Here is a 26,875-nt window from a genome sequence, read left to right on the forward strand (position 1 = left end):
TCCTATTGTCCTTACCCACCACCCCATCACTTCCACATTCAACACATCATCTTCTACAATTTATACATCTCCAAAGAGATCCTACCATTAATCATATTTCTACCTCCCACCTCTCTCCGTTTTCTGCAGGAATTCTTCTCTCTGTGATTCACTTCTCCATTCATTCTGGAAAAAAGATCCCTCCCCTTCTCTCCTCTCCCCTCCATTTATCCCCCAATCTGGGCTCTCACCTCTTCTCACCAGCCAATCACCTCCCCCGGTCCCCTCCTCCTTCCCTTTCTCCTATGCTCCATGTTCCCCTCCGATTAGATTCCTTCCTTACCATCCCTTTATCTTTCTGACCCATGAATTCACCTTTCAGCTTCTAGCTATACTCCATCCCTTCCCCCCACCTTTTTATACTTGCATCTGCTTCCTCATTTCCAGTCCTGAAGATGGTCTTGGACTGAAATTTTGACAGTTTATTCATTTCCATATATACCGTGTTCCTCTAGTGATTGTATGTGTTGCTTTGGATGTCCAGCATCTGCAGAATTTCTTCTGTTAATCTCATAGGCAGAATATTCAAACTCTTTCCAGACAGCTGTGGGACTGATCCTGGGTCACTGGGTCTGCCACAGTGTTTTGCAAACCATTATGCTACCGTCCAGCACTCTTAATTCACCAAGACAATGAAAGTAAGAGCAAGGAGAACTGACGAGGACATACTAGAACTTTGTAACACTAAATGTGTGTCAAGTCTGTCCATTTCTAGTTATCCCATTCCAGCAAGGATCTGACAGTTTTAATGGGGGCAATTGATGCTACTATTGGTGAAATTTGGCTGTGGACAGATCAGTTACAATTGGGATAGTTTCTTTGGAAAAGTTTGGATGAGGATATATATTTGAGCTGCCTACATGAAAGGGTTTTGTGTAAAAAGGGTGAGAAGGATTTTTGTCCAAGGGTCATAATGGCACAAAACAGAGTCAGCATTGTGATGCCAACCATCAAGTACCAGTCTCTAGTTTTCTGCCTTGGCAATATCTCATTCTGCTTGGTTACTCTGAAACCCAACAGTTGGAACATTGTTTCTGTGTGGCAAACTTTTCCCTGCATTCTCCATGCAGGATTTGGTAGGGTTTCAACCAAATCATCATCATATGGCTCCCCAGGGCTGCGTGACCCGCTGAATTGTCTCTGCATTCTGCTTTTCCCTTTCATGGGAATTGTTGGGGAAACCTTGAGATACACTTCTTGTTGAGAAACCCTTCGGCACCTGGAAATGACTGTTTATTGAGGCAACAAGTATGAATATGACATTTTGCACACATCAGTTCCTGAGGAGACATCAGACTGCGTGTGGGGAAATAGAATTTCAATACAAGCTCATGTTTGACCGTTACATCTTCACTGTGAGAAACTTGTCGATGTTTCTGACCATATTATTCAGAGTGTACAGGGCATGAATGCATTTTGTCTTGATCTGACCACTCCATTGATTCGAAACCACAAACATGGAACACATTTCTATCCCAGTAGATTCTGACAACTTCTTAAACTGAAGGAAGGAGAGAGACAAGTGTTACTGTAATTATAAACTCAAAGGGATTAAACATTATACATCTTTAATCTGTAGATGAAACACAATTACTCCTCATTAATCTCTCTGCTGTTCTTTGAGATCCTGCTGTGCACATACTGGCTATTTTGTTTTCCACACCACAACAAAGACACACACACCATGATGGAAATACTCCGGGCTTACTGAGGTTCTATTCTAAAAGCACTGTATTGATATCACTCCTCCCGATTACAGATTATTACTGCCTTTCTCAACCTTTTTGCCCTGGAGGAATGCTTGAAATAATTTTCAGGTCTCAGAGAAACCCCTGCATAAAATTATGATATCTACAGCTCACAGTATGTTAGCATGATCAGTAAGTAGATATAATAATCAAAAATAATTGTCTGTTCTCTTTTAAGTAGAGAATGAATTTTCAGCCAAACTTTCTTGAAAAAGTAACAGAAAGTTACGCTTAGCTTACCTTTCTTGAAGGCATATTTACGGCAGTGATTTGTGTATTTAAGGCAGAGATTAATAGGTATCTGAGTAGCCAGGGCATCAAAGGTTATGGTGAGAAGGCCCGGGAGTGGAACTAAATGGGAGAATGGATCAGCTCTTGATAAAATAGCGGAACAGACTCGATGGGCCAAATGGCTGAATTCTGCTCCTTTGTCTTATTTTTTATTTTGTTTTATGGGAAGTCTGTAATAGAGAAATGGAGGTCACTTAAAGGTGAAAATTTGAAGTTACAGAATCTTTATCTTCCTGTTAGGTTGAAAGGAAAGGTTAAAAGTTTGAGAGAGCCATGGTTTTCAAGGGATATTGGAAACTTGGTTAGGAAAAAGAGAGATATCTACAATAAATTTAGGCAGCATGGAGTAAAGGAGGTGCTCGAGGTATATAAAGAATGTAAAGAGAATCTTAAGAACGAAATGAGAAAAGCTAAACAAGGTACGAGGTTGCTTTGGCAAGTAAGGTGAAAATAAATCCAAAGGGATTCTACAGTTACATTAATAGCAAAATGATAGTGAGGGATAAAATTGATCCCTTAAAGAATCAGAGTGGACAGCTACGTGTGGAGCCAAAAGAGACTGGGGAGATTTTGAACAATTTCTTTTCTCCGGTATTCACTAAGGAGAAGGATATTGAATTGTGTAACATAAGGGAAACAAGTAGGGAAGTTATGGAAACTATGATGATTAAAGAAGAGGAAGTGCTGGTGCTTTTAAGGAATATAAAAGTGGATAAGTCTCTGGGTCCTGAAAGGATATTCCCTAGGACCTTGAGGGAAGTTAGAGTAGAAATAGCAGGGGCTCTGACAAATATTTCAAATGTCATTAGAAACGGGGATGGTGCCGGAGGATTGGCGTATTGCTCACGTTGTTCCATTGTTTAAAAAGGGTTCTAAGAGTAAACCTAGCAATTATTGGCCTGTAAGTTTGATGTCAGTGGTGGGTAAGTTAATGGAAAGTATTCTTAGAGATGGTATATACAATTACCTCGATAGACAGGGTCTGATTAGGAACAGTCAACATGGATTTGTGCGTGAAAGGTCACGTTTGAAAAGTCTTATTGAATTTTTTGAAGTTACTAGGAAAGTTGTCGAGGGTAAAACAGTTCTGGGGGAGGTGGGACCAGTACAAACAGGATGGCCTGCACTTGGGCTGGACTGGAACCAATGTCCCAGGAGGAGTGTTTGCTACTGCTATTCAGGAGGATTTAAACTAATGTCTTAGAGGGATGGGAACAAGTGCAGAGAGACAGAGGGGTGTAAAATGAGGGTAGAAGCAAAAAGTAGTAAAGTGAAAAGTAAAAGTAGCAGGCAGGCAAATCCAGTGCAAAAAGCAAAAAGGGCCACTTTTCAGCATAATTGTATAAGGGCTAAGAGTGTTGTAAAAACAAGCCTGAAGGCTTTGTGTGTCAATTCATAACAAGGTGGATGAATTGAATGTGCAGAAAGTTATGAATGGATATGATATAGTTGGGATCACAGAGACATGGCTCCAGGGTGACCAAGGATGGGAGCTCAACATCTAGGGATATTCAATATTCAGGAGGGATAGACAGGAAAGAAAAGGAGGTGGGGTAGCTCTGCTGGTTAGAGAGGAGATTAACGCAATAGAAAGGAAGGACATTAGCCTGGAGGATGTGGAATCGATATGGGTAGAGGTGCATAACACTAAGGGACAGAAAATGCTGGTGGGAGTTGTGTACAGGCCACCTAACATTAGTAGTGAGGCTCGGGATGGTGTTAAACAGGAAATTAGAAATGCGTGTAATAAAGGAACAGCAGTTATAATGGGTGATTTCAATCTACATATAGAATGGGTGACCTAAATTGGTAAGGGTCCTGAGGAAGAGGATTTCTTGGAATATATGCAGGATGGTTTTCTGAACCAACATGTTGAGGATCCAACCAGAGACCAGGTCAGTCTAGGCTGGGTATTGAGCAATGAGGAAGGGTTAGTTAGCAATCTTGTGCAAGGCCCCTTGGGTATGAGTGACCATAATATGGTGGAATTCTTCATTAACATGGAGAGTGACATAGTTAATTCAGCAAGCAAGGTTCTGAACTTAAAGGGTAAGTTTGAAGATATGAGACTTGAATTAGCAAGATAGACAGGCAAATGATACTTAAAGGGTTGACGGTGGTGGATATGCAATGGCAAACATTTAAAGATCACATGGATGAAGTACAACAAGTGTTCATCTCAGTTTGGCAAAATAATAAATCAGAGAAGGTAGTGCACCCATGGCTGACAAGGGAAATTAGGGATAGTATCAAATCCAAAGAAGAAACATATAAATTAGCCAGAAAAAGTGGCATACCTGAGGACTGGGAGAAATTCAGAGTCCAGCAAAGGAGGATAAAGGGCTTAATTAGGAAAGGGAAAAAACATTATGAGAGAAAGCTGGCAGGGAACATAAAAACTGACTGTAAAAGCATTTATATATATGTGAAAAGAAAAAGATTAGTTAAGACAAATGTAGGTCACTTACAGTCAGAAACAGGAGAATTGATCATGGGGAACAAGGATATGGCAGACCAGTGGAACAACTACTTCGGTTCTGTCTTCACTAAGGAGTATATAAATAATCTTTGGGAAATACTAGGGGACCGAGGGTCTAGTAAGATGGAGGGAAATACATGTTAGAAGGGAAGTGGTGTTAGGTAAATTGAAGGGATTTAAAGCAGATAAATCCCCAGGGCCAGATGCTCTGCATCCCAGTGCTTAAGGAAGTAGCCCAAGAAATAGTGGATTCATTAGTGATAATTTTTCAAAACTCTTTAGATTCTGGATTAGTTCCTGAGGATTGGAGGGTGGCTAATGTAACCCCACTTTTTAAAAAAGGAGGGAGAGAGAAACCAGGGAATTATAGACTGGTTAGCTTGACATCGGTGGTGAGGAAAATGCTAGAGTCAGTTGTCAAAAATGTGATAACAGCACGTTTGGAAAGTGGTGAAATCATCGGACAAAGTCAGCATGGATTTGTGAAAGGAAAATCATGTCTAACGAATCTTATAGAATTTTTTGAAGATGTAACTAGTAGAGTGAATAGGGGAGAACCAGTGGATGCGGTATATTTGGATTTTCAAAAGGTTTTTGACAAGGTCCCACACGGGAGATTAGTGTGCAAACTTAAAGCACACGGTATTGGTGGTATGGTATTGATGTGGATAGAGAACTGGTTGGCAGACAGGAAGCAAAGAGTGGGAATAAACGGGACCTTTTCAGAATGGCAGGCAGTGACTGGTGGGGTACTGCAAGGCTCAGTGCTGGGACCCCAGTTGTTTACAATATATATTAATGATCTAGATGAGGGAATTGAATGCAGAATCTCCAAGTTTGCGGATGACACAAAGCTGTGCGGCAGTGTTAGATGTGAGGAGGATGCTAAGAGGTTGCAGGGTGACTTGGATAGGTTAGGTGAGTGGGCAAATTCATGGCAGATGCAATTTAATGTGGTTAAATGTGAGATTATCCACTTTAGTTGCAAGAACAGGAAAACAGATTATTATCTGAATGGTGGCCGATTAGGAAAAGGGGAGATGCAATGAGACCTGGGCATCATTGTACACCAGTCATTGAAAGTGGGCATGCAGGTACAGCAGGTGGTGAAAAAGGCAAATGGTATGTTGGCATTCATAGCAAGAGGATTTGAGCACAGGAGCAGGAAGGTCCTACTGCAGTTGTACAAGGCCTTGGTGAGACCACAACTGGGGTATTGTGTGCAGTTTTGGTCCCCTAATCTGAGGAAAGACATTCTTGTCATAGAGGGAGTACAAAGAAGGTTCACCAGATTGATTCTTGGGATGGCAGGAATTTCTTATGAAGAAAGACTGGATCGACTAGGCTTATACTCGCTGGAATTTAGAAGATTGAGGGGGGATCTTATTGAAACGAATAAAATTCTAAAGGAATTGGACAGGCTAGATGCAGGAAGATTGTTCCCAATATTGGGGAAGTCCAGAATGAGGGGTCACGGTTTAAGGATAAAGGGGAAGCCTTTTAGGACCGAGATGAGGAAAAACTTCTTCAAACAGAGAGTGATGAATCTGTGGAATTCTCTGCCACAGGAAACAGTTGAGGCCAGTTCGTTGGCTATACTTAAGAGGGAGTTAGATATGGCCCTTGTGGCTAAAGGGATCGGTGGTATGGAGAGAAAGCAGGTACAGGGTTTTGAGTTGGATGATCAGCCATGATCATACTGAATGATGGTGCAGGCTCGAAGGGCCAAATGTCCTACTTCTGCACCTATTTTCTATGTTTCTATGTTTACTCATGGAGGACCTCACCCACATCCAGGCAAGTGTCCACTCCCCTTCTCCTTGAAGAGTCCAACCCTCTCTATATTTATTCTCTTGTATAGAATGTCTTGGGATTCTCTTTAATCCTACTTGCCAAGAGCCCCTCTTGCTTTCCTAATCCTTCTCTTCAGTTCTTTGTTTGATTCTCACTTCCTCGGCTTCATATACCTTTCCCTAACCTTCTTGACTAAATTCATCCCTTCTCTCAATATCCAAAGTTCACTTACCTTGACCTTCCTTCAGAGTGGAACATACCTGTCCAGTACTGTGCTGTTGGTCTTTAAACACCCTCCGTGTGTCAGATGTGGACTTGCCCAATAACAGCTGTTCCCAATTAACTCTCACTAGTTCCAGCCTCATGCTCTGGTAATTTGCCCTGCTCCAATTTAACCCTCTCACACAAGGTCCATACGTATCCTTATCTGTAGCTATCTTCAAACTAAAAAGATCTGGTCACTGTTCCCTGTCTGCTCACCTGTTGACTGGTTGGTCACCTGGTCAGGCTCGTTGCCCAACACCAGGTCCAGTTCAGCCCCTTCTCTTGTTGGACAATCTACATGTTGACTTAAGAAACTCTTTTGGATGCCAATTCTGCCCCATCTAAACCTCTTCCACTAAGAAGGTTCCAGTTTATATTAAGTAAGTTGAAGATCCCCATGACAACAATCCTATTGATTTTTACACCTTTCCTTAATCAGCCTGCAGATCTATTCCTCAATGTCCCAGTGACTATTGGGGGGGGGGGGGGGTGTTTACAGTACAATCCCATCAGAGGGATGGGATTGTACTGTAAACACCCTTCTTATTTTTGAGTTCTACCCATAGAGATTCAGTGGACAAGTCCCCCATTTTGTTGCCTCTGAGTGCAGCTGGGTTATTGACCTTGATTAGTAATGCAACTCCTCCCCCCACGACTCTACCTCACATGCTATCTTTTCTAACCCACTGAATCCTGTAATAATTGAAATCCAGTCCAGTCCCCTCTCACAATCAATGTCCCCGTTGTTTTCACTTTCCTTAATCAGCCTGCAGATCTATTCCTCAATGTCCCAGTGACTATTGAGAGGGGGGGGGGGTTGTTGTCTGCACTACAATCCCATCAGAGAGATTCCACCCTTCTTATTTTTGAGTTTTACCCATAGAGACTCAGTGGTCGAGCCCCCCCCCCCCCACCCCATGTTGCCTCTGAGTGCTGCTCAAGTCAAGTCACTTTTTATTGTTATTTCGAGCATAACTGCTGGTACTGTACACAGTAAAAATTAGATATTTTTCAGGACCATGGTGCTACATGAAACAGCACAAGAACTACACTGAAACTACATAAAACAACACAAAAACTACACTAGACTACAGACCTACACAGGACTGCATAAAGTGCACAAAACAGTGCAGGCAGTACAATAAATAATAGCAGTACAATAAAAACAATGGGCACAGTAGAGGGCAGTAGGTTGGTGTCAGTCTAGGCTCTGCATATTGAGGAGTCTGATAGGTTGGGGGAAGAATCTGTTACATAGTCTGGTCGTGAGAGCCTGAATGCTTTGGGGCCATTTACTAGATGGCAGGAGGGAGAAGGGTTCGAATGAGGGGTGCATGGGGTCTTTCATAATGCTGTTTGCATTGCAAATAGAACGCGTGATGTAAATGTCTGTAATAGCAGGAAGAGAGACCCCGATGATCTTCTCAGCTGACCTCACTGTCCGCTGCAGGGTACTACAATCCAAGATGGTGCACTTTCTGAACCAGGCAGTGATTCAGCTATTCAGGATGCTCTCAATACAACCTGAATGTCTCTGAATAGTCCTGCATCTCCCCCCAACAACTCTACCTCACACACTATCTGTTCTAACCCACTGAATCCTGTAATATTAAACATCCAGTCCAGTCCCCCTCACAATCAAGTCTTTGTGGTGACCACAACATCACAGTTCCATATATTTATCTGTCTGTTCTATCAGTTCATCACCCTTACCCATAATACTCCCAGTATTAAAATAAACACACTTCAACACGTGCCTTCCATTGCTTCAATTATTTTGCCCCTGCCTGTTACTGGTCATGACATATACTTTCCTCTCAATCCCTCCACTCTCTTATCCAAGGGACTGGTTCCCGTCCCACCAAACTAGTTGAAACCCTCCCGAATAGTTCTGGTGACCATCCTGTCCAGAACATTGCTTGCCCTGCAGTAAAGATGCAACCTGACCCTCTTGAATGGGCCACCACTGCCCCATTAGAATGCATAGGATCCATAGTGACTTGACTGTTTGGATTCACAATTGGTTTGGCTATGAATGAGAGGGTGGTGGTCAATGGGACTTTTGCTGGCTGGAGGTCTGTGACTAGTGGTGTTGTACTGGTCTATACTGGGACCTGTGCCTTTTATGAATCAGTAAGATCGCAGAGGATACGAAGATTGTTGGTGTTGATAGTGTAGAGATTGTCAGTTCCAGATATGGGTGGAGAAATGGCAAGGAGAGTCTGATCCAGGCAGTTCTGAGCTGATACCCTTTGGCAGGTCAAATATAAAGAGACAGTACATAGTTAATGCCAGGACCCTTAACAGTATTGACAGACAGGAGGATCTTCACCTTCACCATGGTTGGTCACTTCTATCCCCTATCAAGAAGGCGTTAGAACTCTCCAATTCTTTCTTAACAAAACAATCAATCGATTCCATTTCACCACCACCCTGCTCCAACCTCCATCTGGCAGGACTGGTCCTCACCCTCAACAATTTTCCTTCACCTCCTCTCACTTTTTCCAGACTAGAGGGATAGCCATGGGTCTCATAGGGGTGTTAGCCATGCCTGCCTCTTCAATGATTATGTAGAACAGTCCATGCAACAAGCCTTCCCCAGGAATACTCCCCAACTCTTTCTCCACTACATTGTTGACTGCATTGGTGCTGCTTCCTGCACCCATGCTGAACTCGTCAATGTCATCAACTTTGCCTCTAACTTGCAATCTGTCATTAATTTCACTCGGCCCATTCTGACTCCTTCCTCCTTTTTCTCGATCTCACTGTCTACATGTCTGGAGACCAACTGTCAACCAACATCTTTTATAAACCTACTGATTCCCACGGTTACCTCAACTATCCCTCTCCCTATCCACCTCATGTAAAAATGTTGTCCCATTTTCTCAGTTCCTTGGCCTCCACCACATCTATTCCTAGGGTGTGGCTTTGCTTTCCAGGATATCAGAGATGTCCTCCTTCTTCAAAGGATGGGGTTTCTCTCCCTTTACTATCGACGCTGCCCTCAGTCGCATCTCCGCCATTTCCAGAACATCAGATCTCAACCCATCTTCCCACCATCATAACAGTGATAAAAATCTCTTTGTCCTTCCCTAACACACCATCAGCTTTTACATCCCACACACTATCCCCTGCAATGTCCACCATCTCCAAAGGGATTCTACCACTAAAATCATACTAACCTCTACCTCCCCAACCCAGTCAGCAGATCTCTTTAATAACCCTTTCCTCAGCAGGTGATAATTACTGTGGAGAAATGGGAATTCCATTGGATGGGTAACAGAAATGTGCTGGGGAAGGACAGACTGATCTTGGTTCATAACTCAGGCTGAATGAACAGGTTCAGAGTCAATGAACAACAACGATGCTTTGCCTGTCTTTATATCACAGGTTTGGAATATTGGAACCAGGAAAATAGAAACAGGAGAGGGCTCATATTCTCTTGCACCTCCCTGCCCCACTGAATTATCATCAACCTCAGCTCCACCTTCCCATCCAGTCCACAGACCTTTGATACCCTTTCCACTGATTTCCTATTGGATATCCCTAGAAAGTGCACCTTCCCAGAGCAGAGATCCAAGACTTCAGAAATATTTCTCAACTCAGTGCTCAATGATCTTTGTCCCAAGACAGGGATCTCCATTCCTAACTGTTCAATACAGAGAAGGAAAGTGGAAACTGGCTAATCTGCATCATTCCAGCTCTCAGGAAAATGCTGGAATCCATTCTGAATATGTGACCAGTAAAACTTATTGGATAGACTCGATATCCAGGCCCAAATGGAAAATATAACTATATAACAATTACAGCACGGAAACAGAACATCTCAGCCCTTCTAGTCCATGCCGAACGCTTACACTCACCTAGTCTCACTGACCTGCACTCAGCCCATAACTCTCTATCCCTTTCCTTTCCATTTACCTATCCAATTATACTTTAAAGGACAATATTGAACCTGCCTCTACCACTTCTATTGGAAGCTCGTTCCACACAGCTACCACTCTCTGAGTAAAGAAGTTCCCCCTCGTGTTACCCCTAAACCTTTGCCTCCTAACTCTCACCTCATGTCCTTTTGTTTGAATCTCCCCTACTCTCAATGGAAAAAGCCTAACCACATCAACCCTGCTTATCCTCCTCATCATTTTAAATACCTCTATCAAGTCACCCCCTCAACCTTCTACACTCCAAAGAATAAAGACCTATCTTGTTCAACCTTTCTCTGTAACTTAGGTGCTGAAACCCAGGTAACATTCTAGTAAATCTTCTCTGTACTCTCACTATTTTGTTGACATCTTTCCTATAATTTGGTGACCTGACTGTACACAATACTCCAAAATTGGTCTTACCAATGCCTTGTACAATTTTAACATTACATCCCAACTCCTAGACTCAATGCTCTGATTTATAAAGGCCAGCATACCAAAAGATTTCTTCACCACCCTATCCACATGACATTCCACCTTCAGGGAACTATGCACCATTATTACTAGACCACTCTGTTCTACTACATTCCTCAATGCCCCACCATTTACCATGATGTTCTATTTTGATTAGTCCTACCAAAATGTAGCACCTCACACTTATCAGCATTAAACTCCATCTGCCATCTTTCAACCGACTCTTCTAACTGGCCTAAATCTCTCTGCCAGCTTTGAAAACCTACTTCATTAACCTCAACACCACCTATCTTAGTATCATCTGCATTTTACCACCGCTTCATCCAGATTATTAATGTATATGCCAAACAACATTGGACCCAGTACCGATCCCTGAGGCACACCACTAGTCACCGGACTCCAACCTGACGAACAGCTATCCACCACTACTCTCTGGCATCTTGCATCCAGCCAATATTGAATCCATGTTATTACTTCAATATTAATACCTAACCATTGAACCCTCCTAATTAACCTTCCATGTGGAACCTTGTCAAGGGCCTTACTGAAGTCCATATAGACAACATCCACTGCTTTAACCTTGTCAACTTTCCTAGTAACCCCTTCAAAAAATTCAATAAGGTTTGTCAAACATGACCTTCCACGCACAAATCTATGTTGACTGTTCCTAATGAGACCCTGCCTATCCAGATAATTATATATACAATCTCTAAGAATACTTTCCATTAATCTACCCACCACTGACATCAAACTGACAGGCCGATAATTGCTAGGTTTACTCATAGAACCCTTTTTAAACAATGGAACCACATGAGCCATTTGCCAATCCTCTGGCACCATCCCCGTTTCTAATGACATCTGAAATATTTCCATCAGAGTCACTGCTGTTTCTACACTAACTTCCCTCAAGGTCCTAGGGAATACCCGGTCAGGACCCGGAGACTTATCCTCTTTTATATTCCTTAAAAGCGCTAGGACTTCCTCTTATTTAATCATCATAGTTTCCATAACTTCCCTACTTGTTTCCCTTACCTTACACAATTCAATATCCTTCTCCTGAGTGAATACCGAAGAAAAAATATTGTTCAAAATCTTCCCAGTCTCTTTTGGCTCCACACATCGCTGTCCACTCTGATTCACTAAGGCACGGGTCGGCAACCCATGGCTCCGGAGCCGCATGCGACTCTTTGATCTCTGTGCTGCGGCTCCCCGTGGTTTGTTAGTTTTGAAATGTAATTCAAAATTTGAAGATTATGGTGATCTTGTACAATCTAAAAACGTTGTGGAGACCCCATTTCCTGGCACATCCGAACCGGCTCACAATTAGCCACCGTTCCAGCTAAGGGAGATAGCCTACGGGGGTTTGTGAGTACGTGTGTTTTGGAGCATCCGCGCCCACGGGGACGGGTTGAGGGAGGCTTTAAATCAAGGCTGTTTAGTTCGAATAAAGTTACCTTTGACTGCAGTGTCTTTATTTTCGCGCTGCGTGTAGCACTACACCGCTACAATGTGTTTTTTATCGCTATTAATATACATCACCACTGCCGATGCCTGACACCCGCCAGTGCGCGCTTTCTTTTAATTCTTCGATCCAAGGTAGGCTAACTATGGAGTAACCTTCAACCCAACGTCTTTTTTCGGAGTTCAAAATGTTTTTGTTGCATGCAGAAATGTAATTTAGTTTTCTCTGCAGGAGTTCATCGATTTCATAAATGCAACACATTATAGTTTGTTTATACATAGCATAAAGGCAAAAAAACCCGTTGTATGCAGTGTTATTTCATTTTAAATGTCAAACGGGTTTTGTGGCTCCCAGTGTTTTCTTTTCTGTGGGAAATGGGTCCATATTGGCTCTTTCAGTGGTAAACGTTGCCAACCCCTGCGCTAAGGGAACAATTTTACCGCTCACTATTGTTTTGCTATTAATATAACTGTAGAAACTCTTTGGATTTATTTTCACCTTAGTTGCCAAAGCAACCTTGTATCTTCTTTTATCTTTTCTCATTTCTTTCTTAAGATTCTTTTTACATTCTTTATATACCTCGAGCACCTCATTTATTCCATGCTGCCTGTATTTCTTGCAGATCTCTTTCTTTTTCTGAACCACGTTTCCAATATCACTCGAAAACCATGGCTCTCTTGAACTTTTAACCTTTCCTTTCAACCTAACAGGAACATAAAGATTCTGCACCCTCAAAATTTCACCTTTAAATGACCTCCATTCCTCTATTACATCCTTCCCATAAAACAAATTGTCCCAATCCACTCCTTCTAAATCCTTTTGCATCTCCTCAAAGTTAGCCTTTCTCCAATCAAAAATCTCAACCCTGGGTTCAGTCCTATCTTTCTCCATAATTATATTGAAACTAATGGCATTGTGATCACTGGACTCAAAGTGCTCCCCAACACATACCTCTGGCAGCTGACCTATCTCATTCCCTAACAGGAGATCCAAAGCTGCCCCTTCTCTTGTTGGTACCTCTATGTAATGCTGCAAAAATCTATCCTGCACACATTTTACAAACTCCAACCTTGTGCTTACTACAAATATCTGCTATCTCCTTACAAACTTGCTCCTCCAAGTCTCTCTCCACATTAGGTGGTGTATAATACACCCCTATAAGAGTAACTACAACTTCCCATTCCTCAATTCCACCCAAATAGTCTCCCTAGACGAGCCTTCCAATCTGTCCTGCCAGAGCACCGCTGTAATATTTTCCCTGACAAGCAATGCAACACCACCCCCTCTTGTCCCTCCGATTCTATCACACCTGAAGCAACGAAATTCAGGAATATTTAGTTGCCAATCACACACCTCTTGCAACCATGTTTCACTAATAGCTACAACATCATATTTTCAGGTATCAATCCATGCTCTAAGCTCATCCACCTTTCTTACAATGCTCTTTCTTACAATTTTACTATCTCCTTTTTCTTCCTTTTCCCATATATCTGTTCCTATACTGTTTTTCTTCTCCCCACTTGTCTCTAGTTTAAATCCACTGGAGCCTCTCCAGCAAGCCTACCTGCAAGAATATTTGTCCCCCTCTAGTTCATATGTAAATTGTTCCACCAGAACAGGTCCCACCTTCTCTGGAAAACTTATTTGACCTGGAAAAATAGTATTTGACGGTTTCACCACCAGGGCAGTAAAGAGGAACCAGAACATAATTTTATCTTTAACACACTGAGAGATATGACAGTCACTGAGTGTCCCTCTTTGCTACTGAACTGAATGGTCCTCCTGGCCAGTTCAGAGCAGAATGAGGAATTGTCCCCTGTGGATGTGGAGTTACCTCTGACCAACAGCAGGTCAGCAGGGGGAAAGGAGATTGTCACCCTCTGTACATCAGACACTGACATTAACAAGGGCAAAAATATCTGTGTTGAAACCTTTACTCACCCTGACTCTTGCTGATGCATCTTTTCACTTTGTCCATCACCTCCTTGTTGCTGGGACTGTCCAGAATCTTAACAGGTGAATTCCACCACTGCTGCTCCCAGAGAATTCGCAAAACGACAGTGTTGGCATCAAACATTCCCTGATGAGCAACTTCCACTGGTTTATACACTTTATCCAAACACTTTTCCAGCAGGATCACAACACTGATGTCTTCTCTTTTCACCCCTTGTTTCTCTGTGGTGGAATTACAGAGATTTCATTCACCAGGGTTTACCTGTCTCTGCATCAACAACTATCACCCAGTGGATCTCACAGCAAATGTGATGAAATGCTTTGAGAGGTTAGTTGTGACCAGAATTAACTCCTGTCCAAGCAATAACATGGACCTGCTATATTTGCCTATCACCACAATAGGTCTAGCGTGGATGCAGCCTCACTGGCTCTCCACTTGTCCTTGGATCACCTGGACAACAGCAATACCTACACCAGGCTGCTGTTTATTGATAACAGCTACCTGGACTATACCTCTTCCCACACTGTTAGTTGTAAAAATACCATCCCCTTCTCTCAATTCCTCCATCTCCGTGGCATCTGCTCTCACAATGAGGCTTTTCACTCTAGAGTGAAGGGGATGGCCTCCTTTTTCAAAGAAAGATGCTTTTCTTCCTCCACCATCAATGCTGCCCTCAACCGATCTTTCCTATTTCATACACATCTGCACTTACCACATCCTCCAGTCACCCTAACAGGGATAGGGTTCCTCTTGTCCTCACATACCACCCTACCAGCCTCCACATCCAGCACACAATTCTCTGAAATTTCCGAAATCTCTAATGGGATCCCACACCAAACACATATTTCCACCCCTCAACTTCTGTTTTCTGCAGGGATCGCTCCATATGCGAATCCCTCATCTATTTATCCCTCCCCACTAATCTCCCTTCTGGCACTTATCCTTGCAAGCGGAACAAGTGCTACGTCGATTCCTTGAATTTCTGGAAATGGACCTCGTCCTTCACCATTCCCCCTCCCCTTTTCCTTCTCTCACCTTATCTCCTTGCCTGCTCATTGCCTCTCCCTGGCGCTCTTCCCCTCTTCTTCCATGGTCTTCTGTTGTCTCCTATCAAACTCTCCCTTCTCCAGTTCAGTATCTCTTTCACCAATCAACTTTCCAGCTCTTTACTTTATCCCACCCTTCCTGGATTCACCTCTCTCCCCTCCCCCAACTTTTAAATCTACTCCTCATCTTTTTCTCTCCAGTCCTGCTGAAGTATTTCGGCCCAAAACGTTGACTGTACATTCTTCCACAGATGCTGCCTGTCCTGCTGAGTTCCTCCAGCATTTTGTGTGTGTTGCTCGGATTTCCAGCATCTGCAGATTTCCTCGTGTTTGCGTACTGACACCTTTTGTCTCTGTGACCTTTGCAGGATTTTTACACAGTTAACATGATGAACTGAGATGGCTAATGTGAGCAGGCTTGGGCCCACTTCGGCTTCTCCGGGGAGCGGACTTAGGACTCAATCTGATTCAGAATGCTGTTCTGAATTCTATTCTTCGTCATCTCTGCTGCAAGATTTATGAACAGTTCATGAGACCATGAACCCTACCTCACTATTTCAGTCTCTATTTACACTACTTTTTAAATTGTTTTCATTTTTCTGATTTATGTTTTATACTGTACTGCTGGTACAAATCAACACATTTCACTCCTTATGTCAGTGTTATAAAACCTGATCCTGAATGCAGTGGGTCAGGCAGGGTCTGTGCAGATGGAGGGATGGTGACATTTCACAATCCTGATGCAGGATTTCCATATGAAACATTGACCATCCCTTCACCTCCACAGATGCTGCCTGACCCACTGACGTCCTCCAGCAGATTGTTTTATGCTTCACAATTATTGAGTGACGGAAAAGAAGAGGGAAAAGTCAGCACAGTCACCATTGAGAAATGTCACAAGTCAGAGAGAGCAACAGAGAACAAGAGTATCGACCTGTGACCCACTGGAGGGCATTTCGAAGATCCTCATCTTGACAAGACACTTCATAAACAAACAGAAGACAGGGAACTCCTGGCCCTTCACATGGGGAAATGTGCAGTTCCTCCACAATCTTCTCATGGACGTCTCCTCGACCGTAACACTGCACTGTAAAACACAGAACCTGTGCTCACTCAGCCTGTCTCACACCATGTGTACATTTCACTCAGGGTGATTCTCATTTTATAACTTATCGATGCAGCTATGAAGAAGGCAAGACGGTGGCTATATTTCGTTCAGAGTTTGAGGAGATTTGGTTGTCAAATAAAACACTCGTAAACCTCTACAAATGTACCCTCAGGAGCATTCTGAGTTGCTGCATCACACTCTGGTGTGGGGTGGGGTGGCCACTGCACAAGAACAAAGTAATTTGCAGAAACCTGTAAAATTAGTCTGCTCTATCAAGGGTACTGGCCATTTTATCCAAGACATCACACTGCTTTGTAATTTCTTTTTTTTTTCAATACTTATTTTAACTTACCTATATTGAGCATTTGGTCCATAATGACAGACGAGAAAGCTGATTAACCTCAACAACCATTTTATTGTGATAGACATGAAACAGACTGGGTACCATGACCCGGAGAGTGAACCCAAACAATCTCACACAGACGGGGGAGGTGACCATCACAGACCCCGGTTACAGTCAGGGCGACCCACAAATAAACAAGCGAATAACTGTATAATCCAAGCTAAAATGTAACAATAAATGAACTGGAACTTCCTACCATAATCCCACAAAAACATTTTAACCCAGGAACAATAAACAGTGCTGGTGATTCGAAATGCAGGGGCAGGGGCCGACCACGCTCCCCCAATTACTTTATATATGTGGTTAAGGTATTTATATATATATAAAATTGTATTTTTCCCCTCGATATTTATCATATATTTCATTGCACTACCACCATGAAGTTAACAATTTTCATGTCACATGTTGGTAACACTAAACCTGATTCTGATTAACAGAAGGGAATGGGGTTGATTTAACGTTCCTCTGAGCTCGGAGGTGGGCGCCAACTGTCGTGGGTCAATAGACCATGTTCCGGGAATGAGAGATCATGATTCAACAGATTAACTGTTATCTCCCCACGGGACACATCTCTGTGATGCTCCAAATGGGGTGTCTGAGGGCAAGTATTGCACATTGTACAGTTCAGAACTGGGAGTAGATCCATCTCCCACACCCCACCCACCCTCTGCTCGCAGTCCCATAAACAAGTGCAAACACGTCTGTGTTGAAACCTTTACTCACCCTGACACTTGTTGATGCTCCTTTTCACTTTGTCCATCGCCTCCTTGTTGCTGGGACTCTCCTGAATCTTAACAGGTGAATTCCACTGCAGCTGCTCCCAGAGAATTCGCACAACAACAGTGTTGGCATCAAACATTCCCTGGTGAGCAACTTCCTTCAGATTATACACTTTATTCCAACACTTTTCCAGCAGGATCACAACACTGATGTCTTCTCTTTTCACCCCTTGTTTCTCTGTGGTGGAATTACACAGATTTCATTTACCAGGGTTTACTTATCTCTGCATCGACAATTATCACCCAGTGGTACTCACAGCTACTGTGATGAAATGCTTTGAAAGGTTGGTCATGGCCAGAATTAACTCTTGTCCAAGCAATAACCTGGACCTGCTGTATTTGCCTATCACCACAATAGGTCTAGAGTGGATGCAATCTCACTGGTTCTCCACTTGACCTTGGATCACGTGGACAACAGCAATACCTACATCAGGCTGCTGTTCATTGATTACAGCTCAGCATTCAACATTATCAGACCCTCAGCACTGATCCGGAAGAATGAAAACCTGGACCTCTGAGTCTCCCTCATCAGGAGACGACAGTCAGTGTGGATCGATAATAACATCTCTTCCTCACTGACAATCAACACCGGAGCACCTCAGGGATGTGTGCTTAGCCCGCTGCTCTACTCTCCATAAACCCATGATTGTGTAGCTAGGTAAACCTCAAACACCATCTATAATTCTGTTGATGACACTCAGATGATTCTGAGGCAACGTACAGGAGTGAGAGATCAGCTGGTTGAGTGGTGTCATAGCAACAACCTTGCATTCTATGTCAGTTAGAGCAAGGAATTGATTGTGGACTTAGGGAAGAGGAAATCAGGGAAACACACACTCGTCCTCATCAAGGGCTCAGTTGTGTATAGGGGGAGCATTTTTAAGTACCCGGCTGTCAATGTTTCATTAGGTTTAGCCTGGGCCCGATATTTTGATGGAGTTATGAAGAAGCCACATCAGCGGCTACATTTCATTTGGGGATTGAGGAGATTCCATCTGTCACCAAAAACCAGTAAATGCCTACATATGTACTGTGAACAGCATTGTGACTGACAATCAACAGAGGTGCAGCTACGCTACATTGATGACTTCATCAAATTTGCCTCCAATTTCCACCCTGACCTCAAATTTACCTGGTCCATTTCTGACACCTCCCTCCCCTTTCTTGATTTCACTCTCTCTGGAGACAGCTTATCTACTGATGTCTATTTTAAACACACGGACTTTCACAACTACCTAGACTATACCTCTTCCCACACCGTTACCTGTAAAACAACCATGCCCTTCTCTCGATTCCTCCATCTCCACAGCATCTGCTCTCAGAATGAGGCTTTTCATTCCAGAACGAAGGAGATGTCCTCGTTTTTCAAAGAACGGGGCTTTTTTTCCACCACTATCAATACTGCCCTCAACCGATCTCTCCCATTTCATGCACGTCTGCACTTACCCCATCCTCCAGCCACCCTACCAGGGATAGGGTTCCTCTTGTCCTCACATACCACCCTATCAGCCTCCACGTCCAGCACACAATCTTCTGAAATTTCTGCCATCTCTAACGGGATCCCACCACCAAACACATCTTTCCCTCCCCCAACTTCAGCTTTCTGCAGGGATTGCTCCATATTCAACTCCATATGTATCGGCTGGGTAGCCTCCAACCTGATGGCATGAACATTGACTTCTCTAATTTCCGTTAATGCCCCTCCTCCCTTCCTTACCCCATCCCTGATATATTTAGTTTTCTCACCCCTCGTTTTTTTCTCTCTTTCTTCGCATCACTCTGCTTGTTCTCCATCTCCCTCTGGTGCTCCCCTCCCCCTTTCTTTCTCCCTAGGCCTCCCATCCCATGATCGTTTCCCTTCTCCAGCTCTGTATCCCTTTTCCCAGTCACCTTTCCGGCTCTCATCTTCACCCCAACCCCTCCAGTCTTCTCCTGTCATTTTGCATTTTCCCCTCCCCCTCTTACTTTCAAATTTCTTACTATTTTTCCTTTCAATTAGTCCTGACAAAGGGTCTCGGCCTGAAACATCAACAGTGCTTCTCACTATAGATGCTGACTGGCCTGCTGTGTTCCACCAGCATTTTGTGTGTGTTGCTTGGATTTCCAGCATCTGCAGATTTCTTCGTGTTTGCCTACTGACACCTTTTGTCTCTGTGACCTTTGCAGGATTTATAACCTGTTAACATGATGAACTGTGAGGAGGCTTGGGCCCACTCGGGGTGCTCCGGGGAGTGGACTAAGCACTCAGTCTGATTCAGAATGCGATACTGAATTCTATTCAACGTCATCTCTGCCACAAGATTTGTGAACAGTCCATGAGACCATGAACACTTCCTCACTATTTCACTCTTTGTTTTACACTATTTATTTATTGTTTTCATTTTTCTGATGGTATTTATGTTTTATACTGTGCTGCTGCTACTAAACAACACATTTCACTCCTTATGTCAGTGATAATAAACCTGATTCTGGACACAGTGTGTCAGGCAGGATCTGTGCAGATGGAGGGATGGTGACATTTCACAATCCTGATGCAGGATTTCCACATGAAACATCGACCATCCCTTCACCTCCACAGATGCTGCCTGACCCACTGACGTCCTCCAGCAGATTGTTTTATGCTTCACAATTATTGAGTGACGGAAAAGAAGAGGGAAAAGTCAGCACAGTCACCATTGAGAAATGTCACAAGTCAGAGAGAGCAACAGAGAATGAGAGTATCGACCTGTGACCCACTGGAGGGCATTTCGAAGATCCTCATCTTGACAAGACACTTCATAAACAAACAGAAGACAGGGAACTCCTGGCCCTTCACATGGGGAAATGTGCAGTTCCTCCACAATCTTCTCATGGACGTCTCCTCGACCGTAACACTGCACTGTAAAACACAGAACCTGTGCTCACTCAGCCTGTCTCACACCATGTGTACATTTCACTCAGGGTGATTCTCATTTTATAACTTATCGATGCAGCTATGAAGAAGGCAAGACGGTGGCTATATTTCGTTCAGAGTTTGAGGAGATTTGGTTGTCAAATAAAACACTCGTAAACCTCTACAAATGTACCCTCAGGAGCATTCTGAGTTGCTGCATCACACTCTGGTGTGGGGTGGGGTGGCCACTGCACAAGAACAAAGTAATTTGCAGAAACCTGTAAAATTAGTCTGCTCTATCAAGGGTACTGGCCATTTTATCCAAGACATCACACTGCTTTGTAATTTCTTTTTTTTTTCAATACTTATTTTAACTTACCTATATTGAGCATTTGGTCCATAATGACAGACGAGAAAGCTGATTAACCTCAACAACCATTTTATTGTGATAGACATGAAACAGACTGGGTACCATGACCCGGAGAGTGAACCCAAACAATCTCACACAGACGGGGGAGGTGACCATCACAGACCCCGGTTACAGTCAGGGCGACCCACAAATAAACAAGCGAATAACTGTATAATCCAAGCTAAAATGTAACAATAAATGAACTGGAACTTCCTACCATAATCCCACAAAAACATTTTAACCCAGGAACAATAAACAGTGCTGGTGATTCGAAATGCAGGGGCAGGGGCCGACCACGCTCCCCCAATTACTTTATATATGTGGTTAAGGTATTTATATATATATAAAATTGTATTTTTCCCCTCGACATTTATCATATATTTCATTGCACTGCTGCCGTGAAGTTAACAATTTTCACGTCACATGCCGGTAACATTAAACCTGATTCTGATTAACAGAAGGGAATGGGGTTGATTTAACGTTCCTCTGAGCTCGGAGGTGGGCGCCAACTTTCATGGGTCAATAGAGCGTGTCCTGGGAACGAGAGATCCCGACTCAACAGGTTAATTGTGATTAACAGGAAACATCTCTGTGATGCTCCAAATGGGGTGTCTGAGGGCAAGTATTGCACAGTGTACAGTTCAGAACTGGGAATAGATCCACCTCCCACACCCCATCCATCCTCCTGCTCGTAGTCCCATAAACAAGTGCAAAAACATCTGTGTTTAAACCTTTACTCACTGTGACACTTGTTGATGATCCTTTTCAATTTGTCCTTCGCCTCCTTGTTGCTGGGACTCTCCTGAACTTTAGCAGGTGAATTCCACCTCGACTTCCAAAGAATTTGTACAACAACAGTGTTGGCATCAAACATTCCCTGGTGAGCAACTTCCTCCGGATTATACACTTTATCCCAACACTTTTCCAGCAGGATCACAACTCTGATGTCTTCTCTTTTCACCCCTTGTTTCTCTGTGGTGGAATTACACAGATTTCATTCAAAAGGGGTTACCTGTCTCTGCATCGACAACTATGACCCAGTGGTACTCACAGCTACTGTATGAAGTGCTTTGAGAGGTTGGTCGTGGCCAGAATTAACTCCTGTCTGAGCAATAACCTGGACCTGCTGTATTTGCCTATCACCACAATAGGTCTAGGGTGGAAGCAACCTTACTGGCTCTCCACTTGACCTTGGGTCACCTGGACAACAGCAATACCTACATCATGCTGCTGCTTATTAATGACAGCTCAGCGTTCAACATTATCAGACCCCACTGATCAGGAAGAATGAAAACCTGGACCTCTGAGTCTCCCTCATCGGGAGACGACAGTCAGTGTGGATCGATAATAACATCTCTTCCTCACTGACAATCAACACCGGAGCACCTTAAGGATGTGTGCTTAGCCCGCTGCTCTACTCTCCATAAACCCATGATTGTGTAGCTAGGTAAACCTCAAACACCATCTATAATTCTGTTGATGACACTCAGATGATTCTGAGGCAACGTACAGGAGTGAGAGATCAGCTGGTTGAGTGGTGTCATAGCAACAACCTTGCATTCTATGTCAGTAAGAGCAAGGAATTGATTGTGGACTTGGGGAAGAGGAAATCAGGGAAACACACACTCGTCCTCATCAAGGGCTCAGTTGTGTATAGGGGGAGCATTTTTAAGTACCCGGCTGTCAATGTTTCATTAGGTTTAGCCTGGGCCCGATATTTTGATGGAGTTATGAAGAAGCCACATCAGCGGCTACATTTCATTTGGGGATTGAGGAGATTCCATCTGTCACCAAAAACCAGTAAATGCCTACATATGTACTGTGAACAGCATTGTGACTGACAATCAACAGAGGTGCATCTACGCTACATTGATGACTTCATCAAATTTGCCTCCAATTTCCACCCTGACCTCAAATTTACCTGGTCCATTTCTGACACCTCCCTCCCCTTTCTCGATTTCACTCTATCTGGAGACAGCTTATCTACTGATGTCTATTTTAAACCCATGGACTTTCACAGCTACCTGGTCTAGGGTTCCTCTTGTCCTCACATACCACCCTATCAGCCTCCACGTCCAGCACATAATTCCCTGAAATTTCTGCCATCTCTAACAGGATCGCAACACCAAACACATCTTACCCTCCCCCAATTTCTGCTTTCTGCAGATATCGCTTCATATGAGATCTATTTATCCCTCCCCACTGATGTCCCTCCTGGCACTTATCCTTGCAAGTGGAACAAGTGCTACAGCTACACCTCTTCCTCACCACTATTCAGGGCTCCAAATATTCCTTCCAGGTGGGGTGACACTTCATCTGTGAGTCTGTTCGGGTCAGATACTATATCTGCTGCTCCCGGTATGGCCTCCTGTATAATTGCTAAGACTAAGCATAAATTGGGAGACCATTTCTCCAAGCACCTGCACACAATCCACCGGAAGAAGCAGGATCTCCCACTGGCCACCCATTTAATTCCAGTTCCCATTGTCATTCCAGTCTGTCCATCCATGGCCTCCTCTACAGTCACGATGAGAATACACTCAGGTTGGAGGAACAGCACCTTGTATTCCATCTGGGTGGCCTCCAATCTGATGGTATGAAGGTTGATTCCCTAAATTCTGGAAATGAACCCCTGCTTGCCCACATCCCCCCCCCCCCCCCCACCATTCCCTCTCTCACCTTATCTCCTTGTCTGCTCATTGCCTCCCCCTGGTGCTCTTCCCCTCTTTTTTTTCTTCCATGGTCTTCTGTTCTCTCCTATCAAACGCTCCCTTCTCCAGCTCAGTATCTCTTTCACCAATCAACTTCCCAGCTCTTTACTTCATCCCGCCCCTCCTGGTTTCACCTCTCTCCCCTCTCCCAGCTTTTAAATCTACTCCTCATCTTTTGCTCTCCAGTCCTGCTGAAGTGTTTTGGCCCAAAACGTTGACTGTACATTTTTCCACGGATGCTGCCTGGCCTGCTGAGTTCCTCCAGCATTTTGTGTCTGTTGCTCGGATTTCCAGCATCTGCAGATTTTCACTTGTTTTTGATTCTGTCTGACTGTCCAGTTTAAGATGGCTCTCCTGAAGTTGTGCAGCCGTTTACTGGTAGTTCAGGTGTTAGGAAATGTGACTAAAAACATTCCTACTGACACCTTTCGTCTCTGAGTTTTGCAGGACTTTTACCCCATTAACATGATGAACTGAGGTGACTCATGTGAGGAGGCTTGGGCCCACTCGGGGTGCTCCGGGGAGTGGACTAAGGACTCAGTCTGATTCTTCTTCATCTCTGCCATCAGATTTGTGAACTGTTGATGAGACCTTGAGCACTACTTCACTATTTCACTCTCTTGTTACACTATTTATTTATCGTTTTCATATTTCTGACAGTATTTATGTTTCATACTGTACTGCTGATACATTTCACTCCTTATATCATTGTTAATAAATGTGATTCTGGACACAGTGGGTCAGGCAGGGTCTGTGCAGATGGAGGGATGCTGACATTTCACAATCCTGATGCAGGATTTCCATGTGAAACATCGACCATCCCTTCACCTCCACAGATGCTGCCTGAACCACTGAGCTCCTCCAGCAGATTGTTTTATGCTCCACAATTATTGAATGATGGGAGAGAAGAGGGAAAAGTCAGCACAGTCACCAATGAGAAATGTCACAAGTCAGAGAGAGACAGAGAATGAGAGTATCGACCTGTGACCCACTGGAGGGCATTTCGAAGATCCTCATCTTGACAAGACACTTCATAAACAAACAGAAGGCAGGGAATTCCTTGCCCCTCACGTTGGGCGATGTCCAGCTCCTTCACAATCTTCTCATGGATGTCTCCTCGACCGTAACACTGCACTGTAAAACACAGAACCTGTGCTCACTCAGTCTGCCTCACACCAGCACATTTCACTCAGGGTGATTCTTATTTTGTATCTTATCGATGCGGCTATAAAGAAGGCAAGACAGTGGCTATATTTCATTCGGAGTTTGAGGAGATTTGGATGTCAAGTAAAACACGCGAAAACCTCTACAAATGTATCCTTGAGAGCATTCTGAGTGGCTGCATCACCGTCTGGTGTACAAGAACAATGTAATTTGCGGAAACCTGTAAAATTAGTCTGCTCCATCATGGGTACTGGCCATATTATCCAACACATCTCACTGCCTTTTAATCTTTTTAAATTCACCTCCCCCAGGTGACCATCACACACCCCGGTTACAGTCAGGGCGACCCACAAATACACAAGGGAATAACTTTATAACCCAAGCTAAGATGTAACAATAAATGAATTGGAACTTTCCATCATAATCCCACAAAAGCATTTTAACCCAACAACAATAAACAGTGCTGGTGATTCGAAATGCAGGGGCGGGGCCGACCACGCTCCCCGATTACTTTATATATGTGGTTAGGGTATTTATATACATATATATATATTTCAGTTCTTTCTCGATATTTATCATATATTTCATTGCACTGCCGCCGTGAAGTAAACAATATTCACGTCACATGCCGGTAACATTAAACCTGATTCTGATTCACGGAAGGGAGTGGGGTTGATTTGACGTTCCTCTGCGCTCGGTGATGGGCGCCAACTGTCATGGGTCAATAGACCGTGTTCCGGGAACGAGAGATCCCGACTCAACAGGTTGATTGTGATCTTCCCACAGGAAGCATCCCCGTGAAGCTTCACTGGGGCATCTGACGGCAGGAATTGCAGCGTGGAGTCCAGAGATTGGAGGGACCGATGCCCACAGATCTGGGAGTGGATCCACCTCCCACACCCCACCCACTTGCCTGCAGACCTATAAACCTCTCCCCCTGCCCATTCCTGGACAAAAACAGGGAGAGGTGTTGGAGCAGAAAGGGTCCCATATAAGAGGATATGACATACCTCACCTCTCCCTTTCACTCCCCTCCCTTCCCTCATTCCTCATCCCGGTACCCACCGTTCCACTGATTCGCCATTTTCCTCTTGTTGTTTCCGTGTTCTCCAAACGACTTCGCTCCGTACTACGATACCATTGGACCCAGCGGGAGCCACTCATCACGCTGCCGGATTGTGAGTGGCCAGGGAGGATAAGTTTACCTCTCATTCTTTGGAAGTCCAATCACAACCTATTTACTGTCTGTCTGTGGGACAGCCCTCTCATGTCAGGAATTAGCCTGGTGAATCTCCTTTACACTGTCTCCAATGTTCCTGTTGCTCAGGGCGCCAGAACTGTCGGCGCTGTTCTAGATGATGTCATTGCGACAAAACCTCTCTATTTTAAACTCTGAAACCTTGCGAGTCAAGGTCATCCTGCTATTTGACTACAGTGTCTGTTGAACCTATCTGCTAACGTTTTATCTAGTTATTAATATTCTCAGAAAATCTTGTAGCCGGTTTCTGACGGGGCTGGTCTGGGTGAGGTTCGCAAACCCAGCCTGGTACTGACAGCCTCCAACATTGCAGGAAAACGTGTTGAGACCCGGCAAGACCCAGAAAGGTGTCACATCAGTGCAGGTCTCTGCACTTTGAATCAACCAGTACAGGTCCCTCCATCCTCAGTGAGGGTCTCCAATTGGAATTGATTTATTATTGTCAGGTCTACTGAGGAACAGTGAACTATGCAGCCTCCTCTACATTGGCGAAACCCGTCGTAAATTAGGGACCGTTTCATCAAGCACCTCCACACTATCCGCCACAAGCATGACTTTCTGGTGGCCAAACATTTTACTTCCACTTCTCATTCCTTTTCCAGCATGTCAATCCATGGCCTCCTCGTGTCAAGATGAGGACACTCTCAAGGTGGAGAAGCAACATTTTATATTCTGCCTGGATATCCTCCCAACTGAT

At 43.9% G+C, this 26,875-nt stretch overlaps 1 protein-coding gene across 2 annotated transcripts; it reads right to left on the reverse strand.

Moving 5' to 3' along the window:
* Positions 1 to 1,256: 1,256 nt before the first annotated feature.
* On the reverse strand, positions 1,257 to 26,103 carry LOC132393912 (uncharacterized). 2 transcript variants are annotated; one of them, XM_059969344.1, is made up of 8 exons: positions 25,986 to 26,103; positions 24,738 to 24,890; positions 21,787 to 22,017; positions 20,490 to 20,642; positions 17,709 to 17,942; positions 16,409 to 16,561; positions 14,416 to 14,649; positions 1,257 to 1,540 (listed from the first exon to the last, which is right to left on the reverse strand). In XM_059969344.1, exons 1-8 carry the CDS (start codon positions 26,002 to 26,004, stop codon positions 1,536 to 1,538), a joined length of 1,182 nt encoding a protein of 393 aa, XP_059825327.1. In that variant the 5' UTR covers positions 26,005 to 26,103; the 3' UTR covers positions 1,257 to 1,535. The 2 variants fall into 2 exon arrangements, with proteins under 2 accessions (XP_059825327.1, XP_059825335.1); XM_059969352.1 differs by lacking the exon at positions 25,986 to 26,103 and adding an exon at positions 25,546 to 25,573.
* Positions 26,104 to 26,875: the final 772 nt, after the last annotated feature.

Source organism: Hypanus sabinus, chromosome 1 (genome assembly GCF_030144855.1).
Source record: "Hypanus sabinus isolate sHypSab1 chromosome 1, sHypSab1.hap1, whole genome shotgun sequence".
NCBI lineage: Eukaryota > Metazoa > Chordata > Chondrichthyes > Myliobatiformes > Dasyatidae > Hypanus > Hypanus sabinus.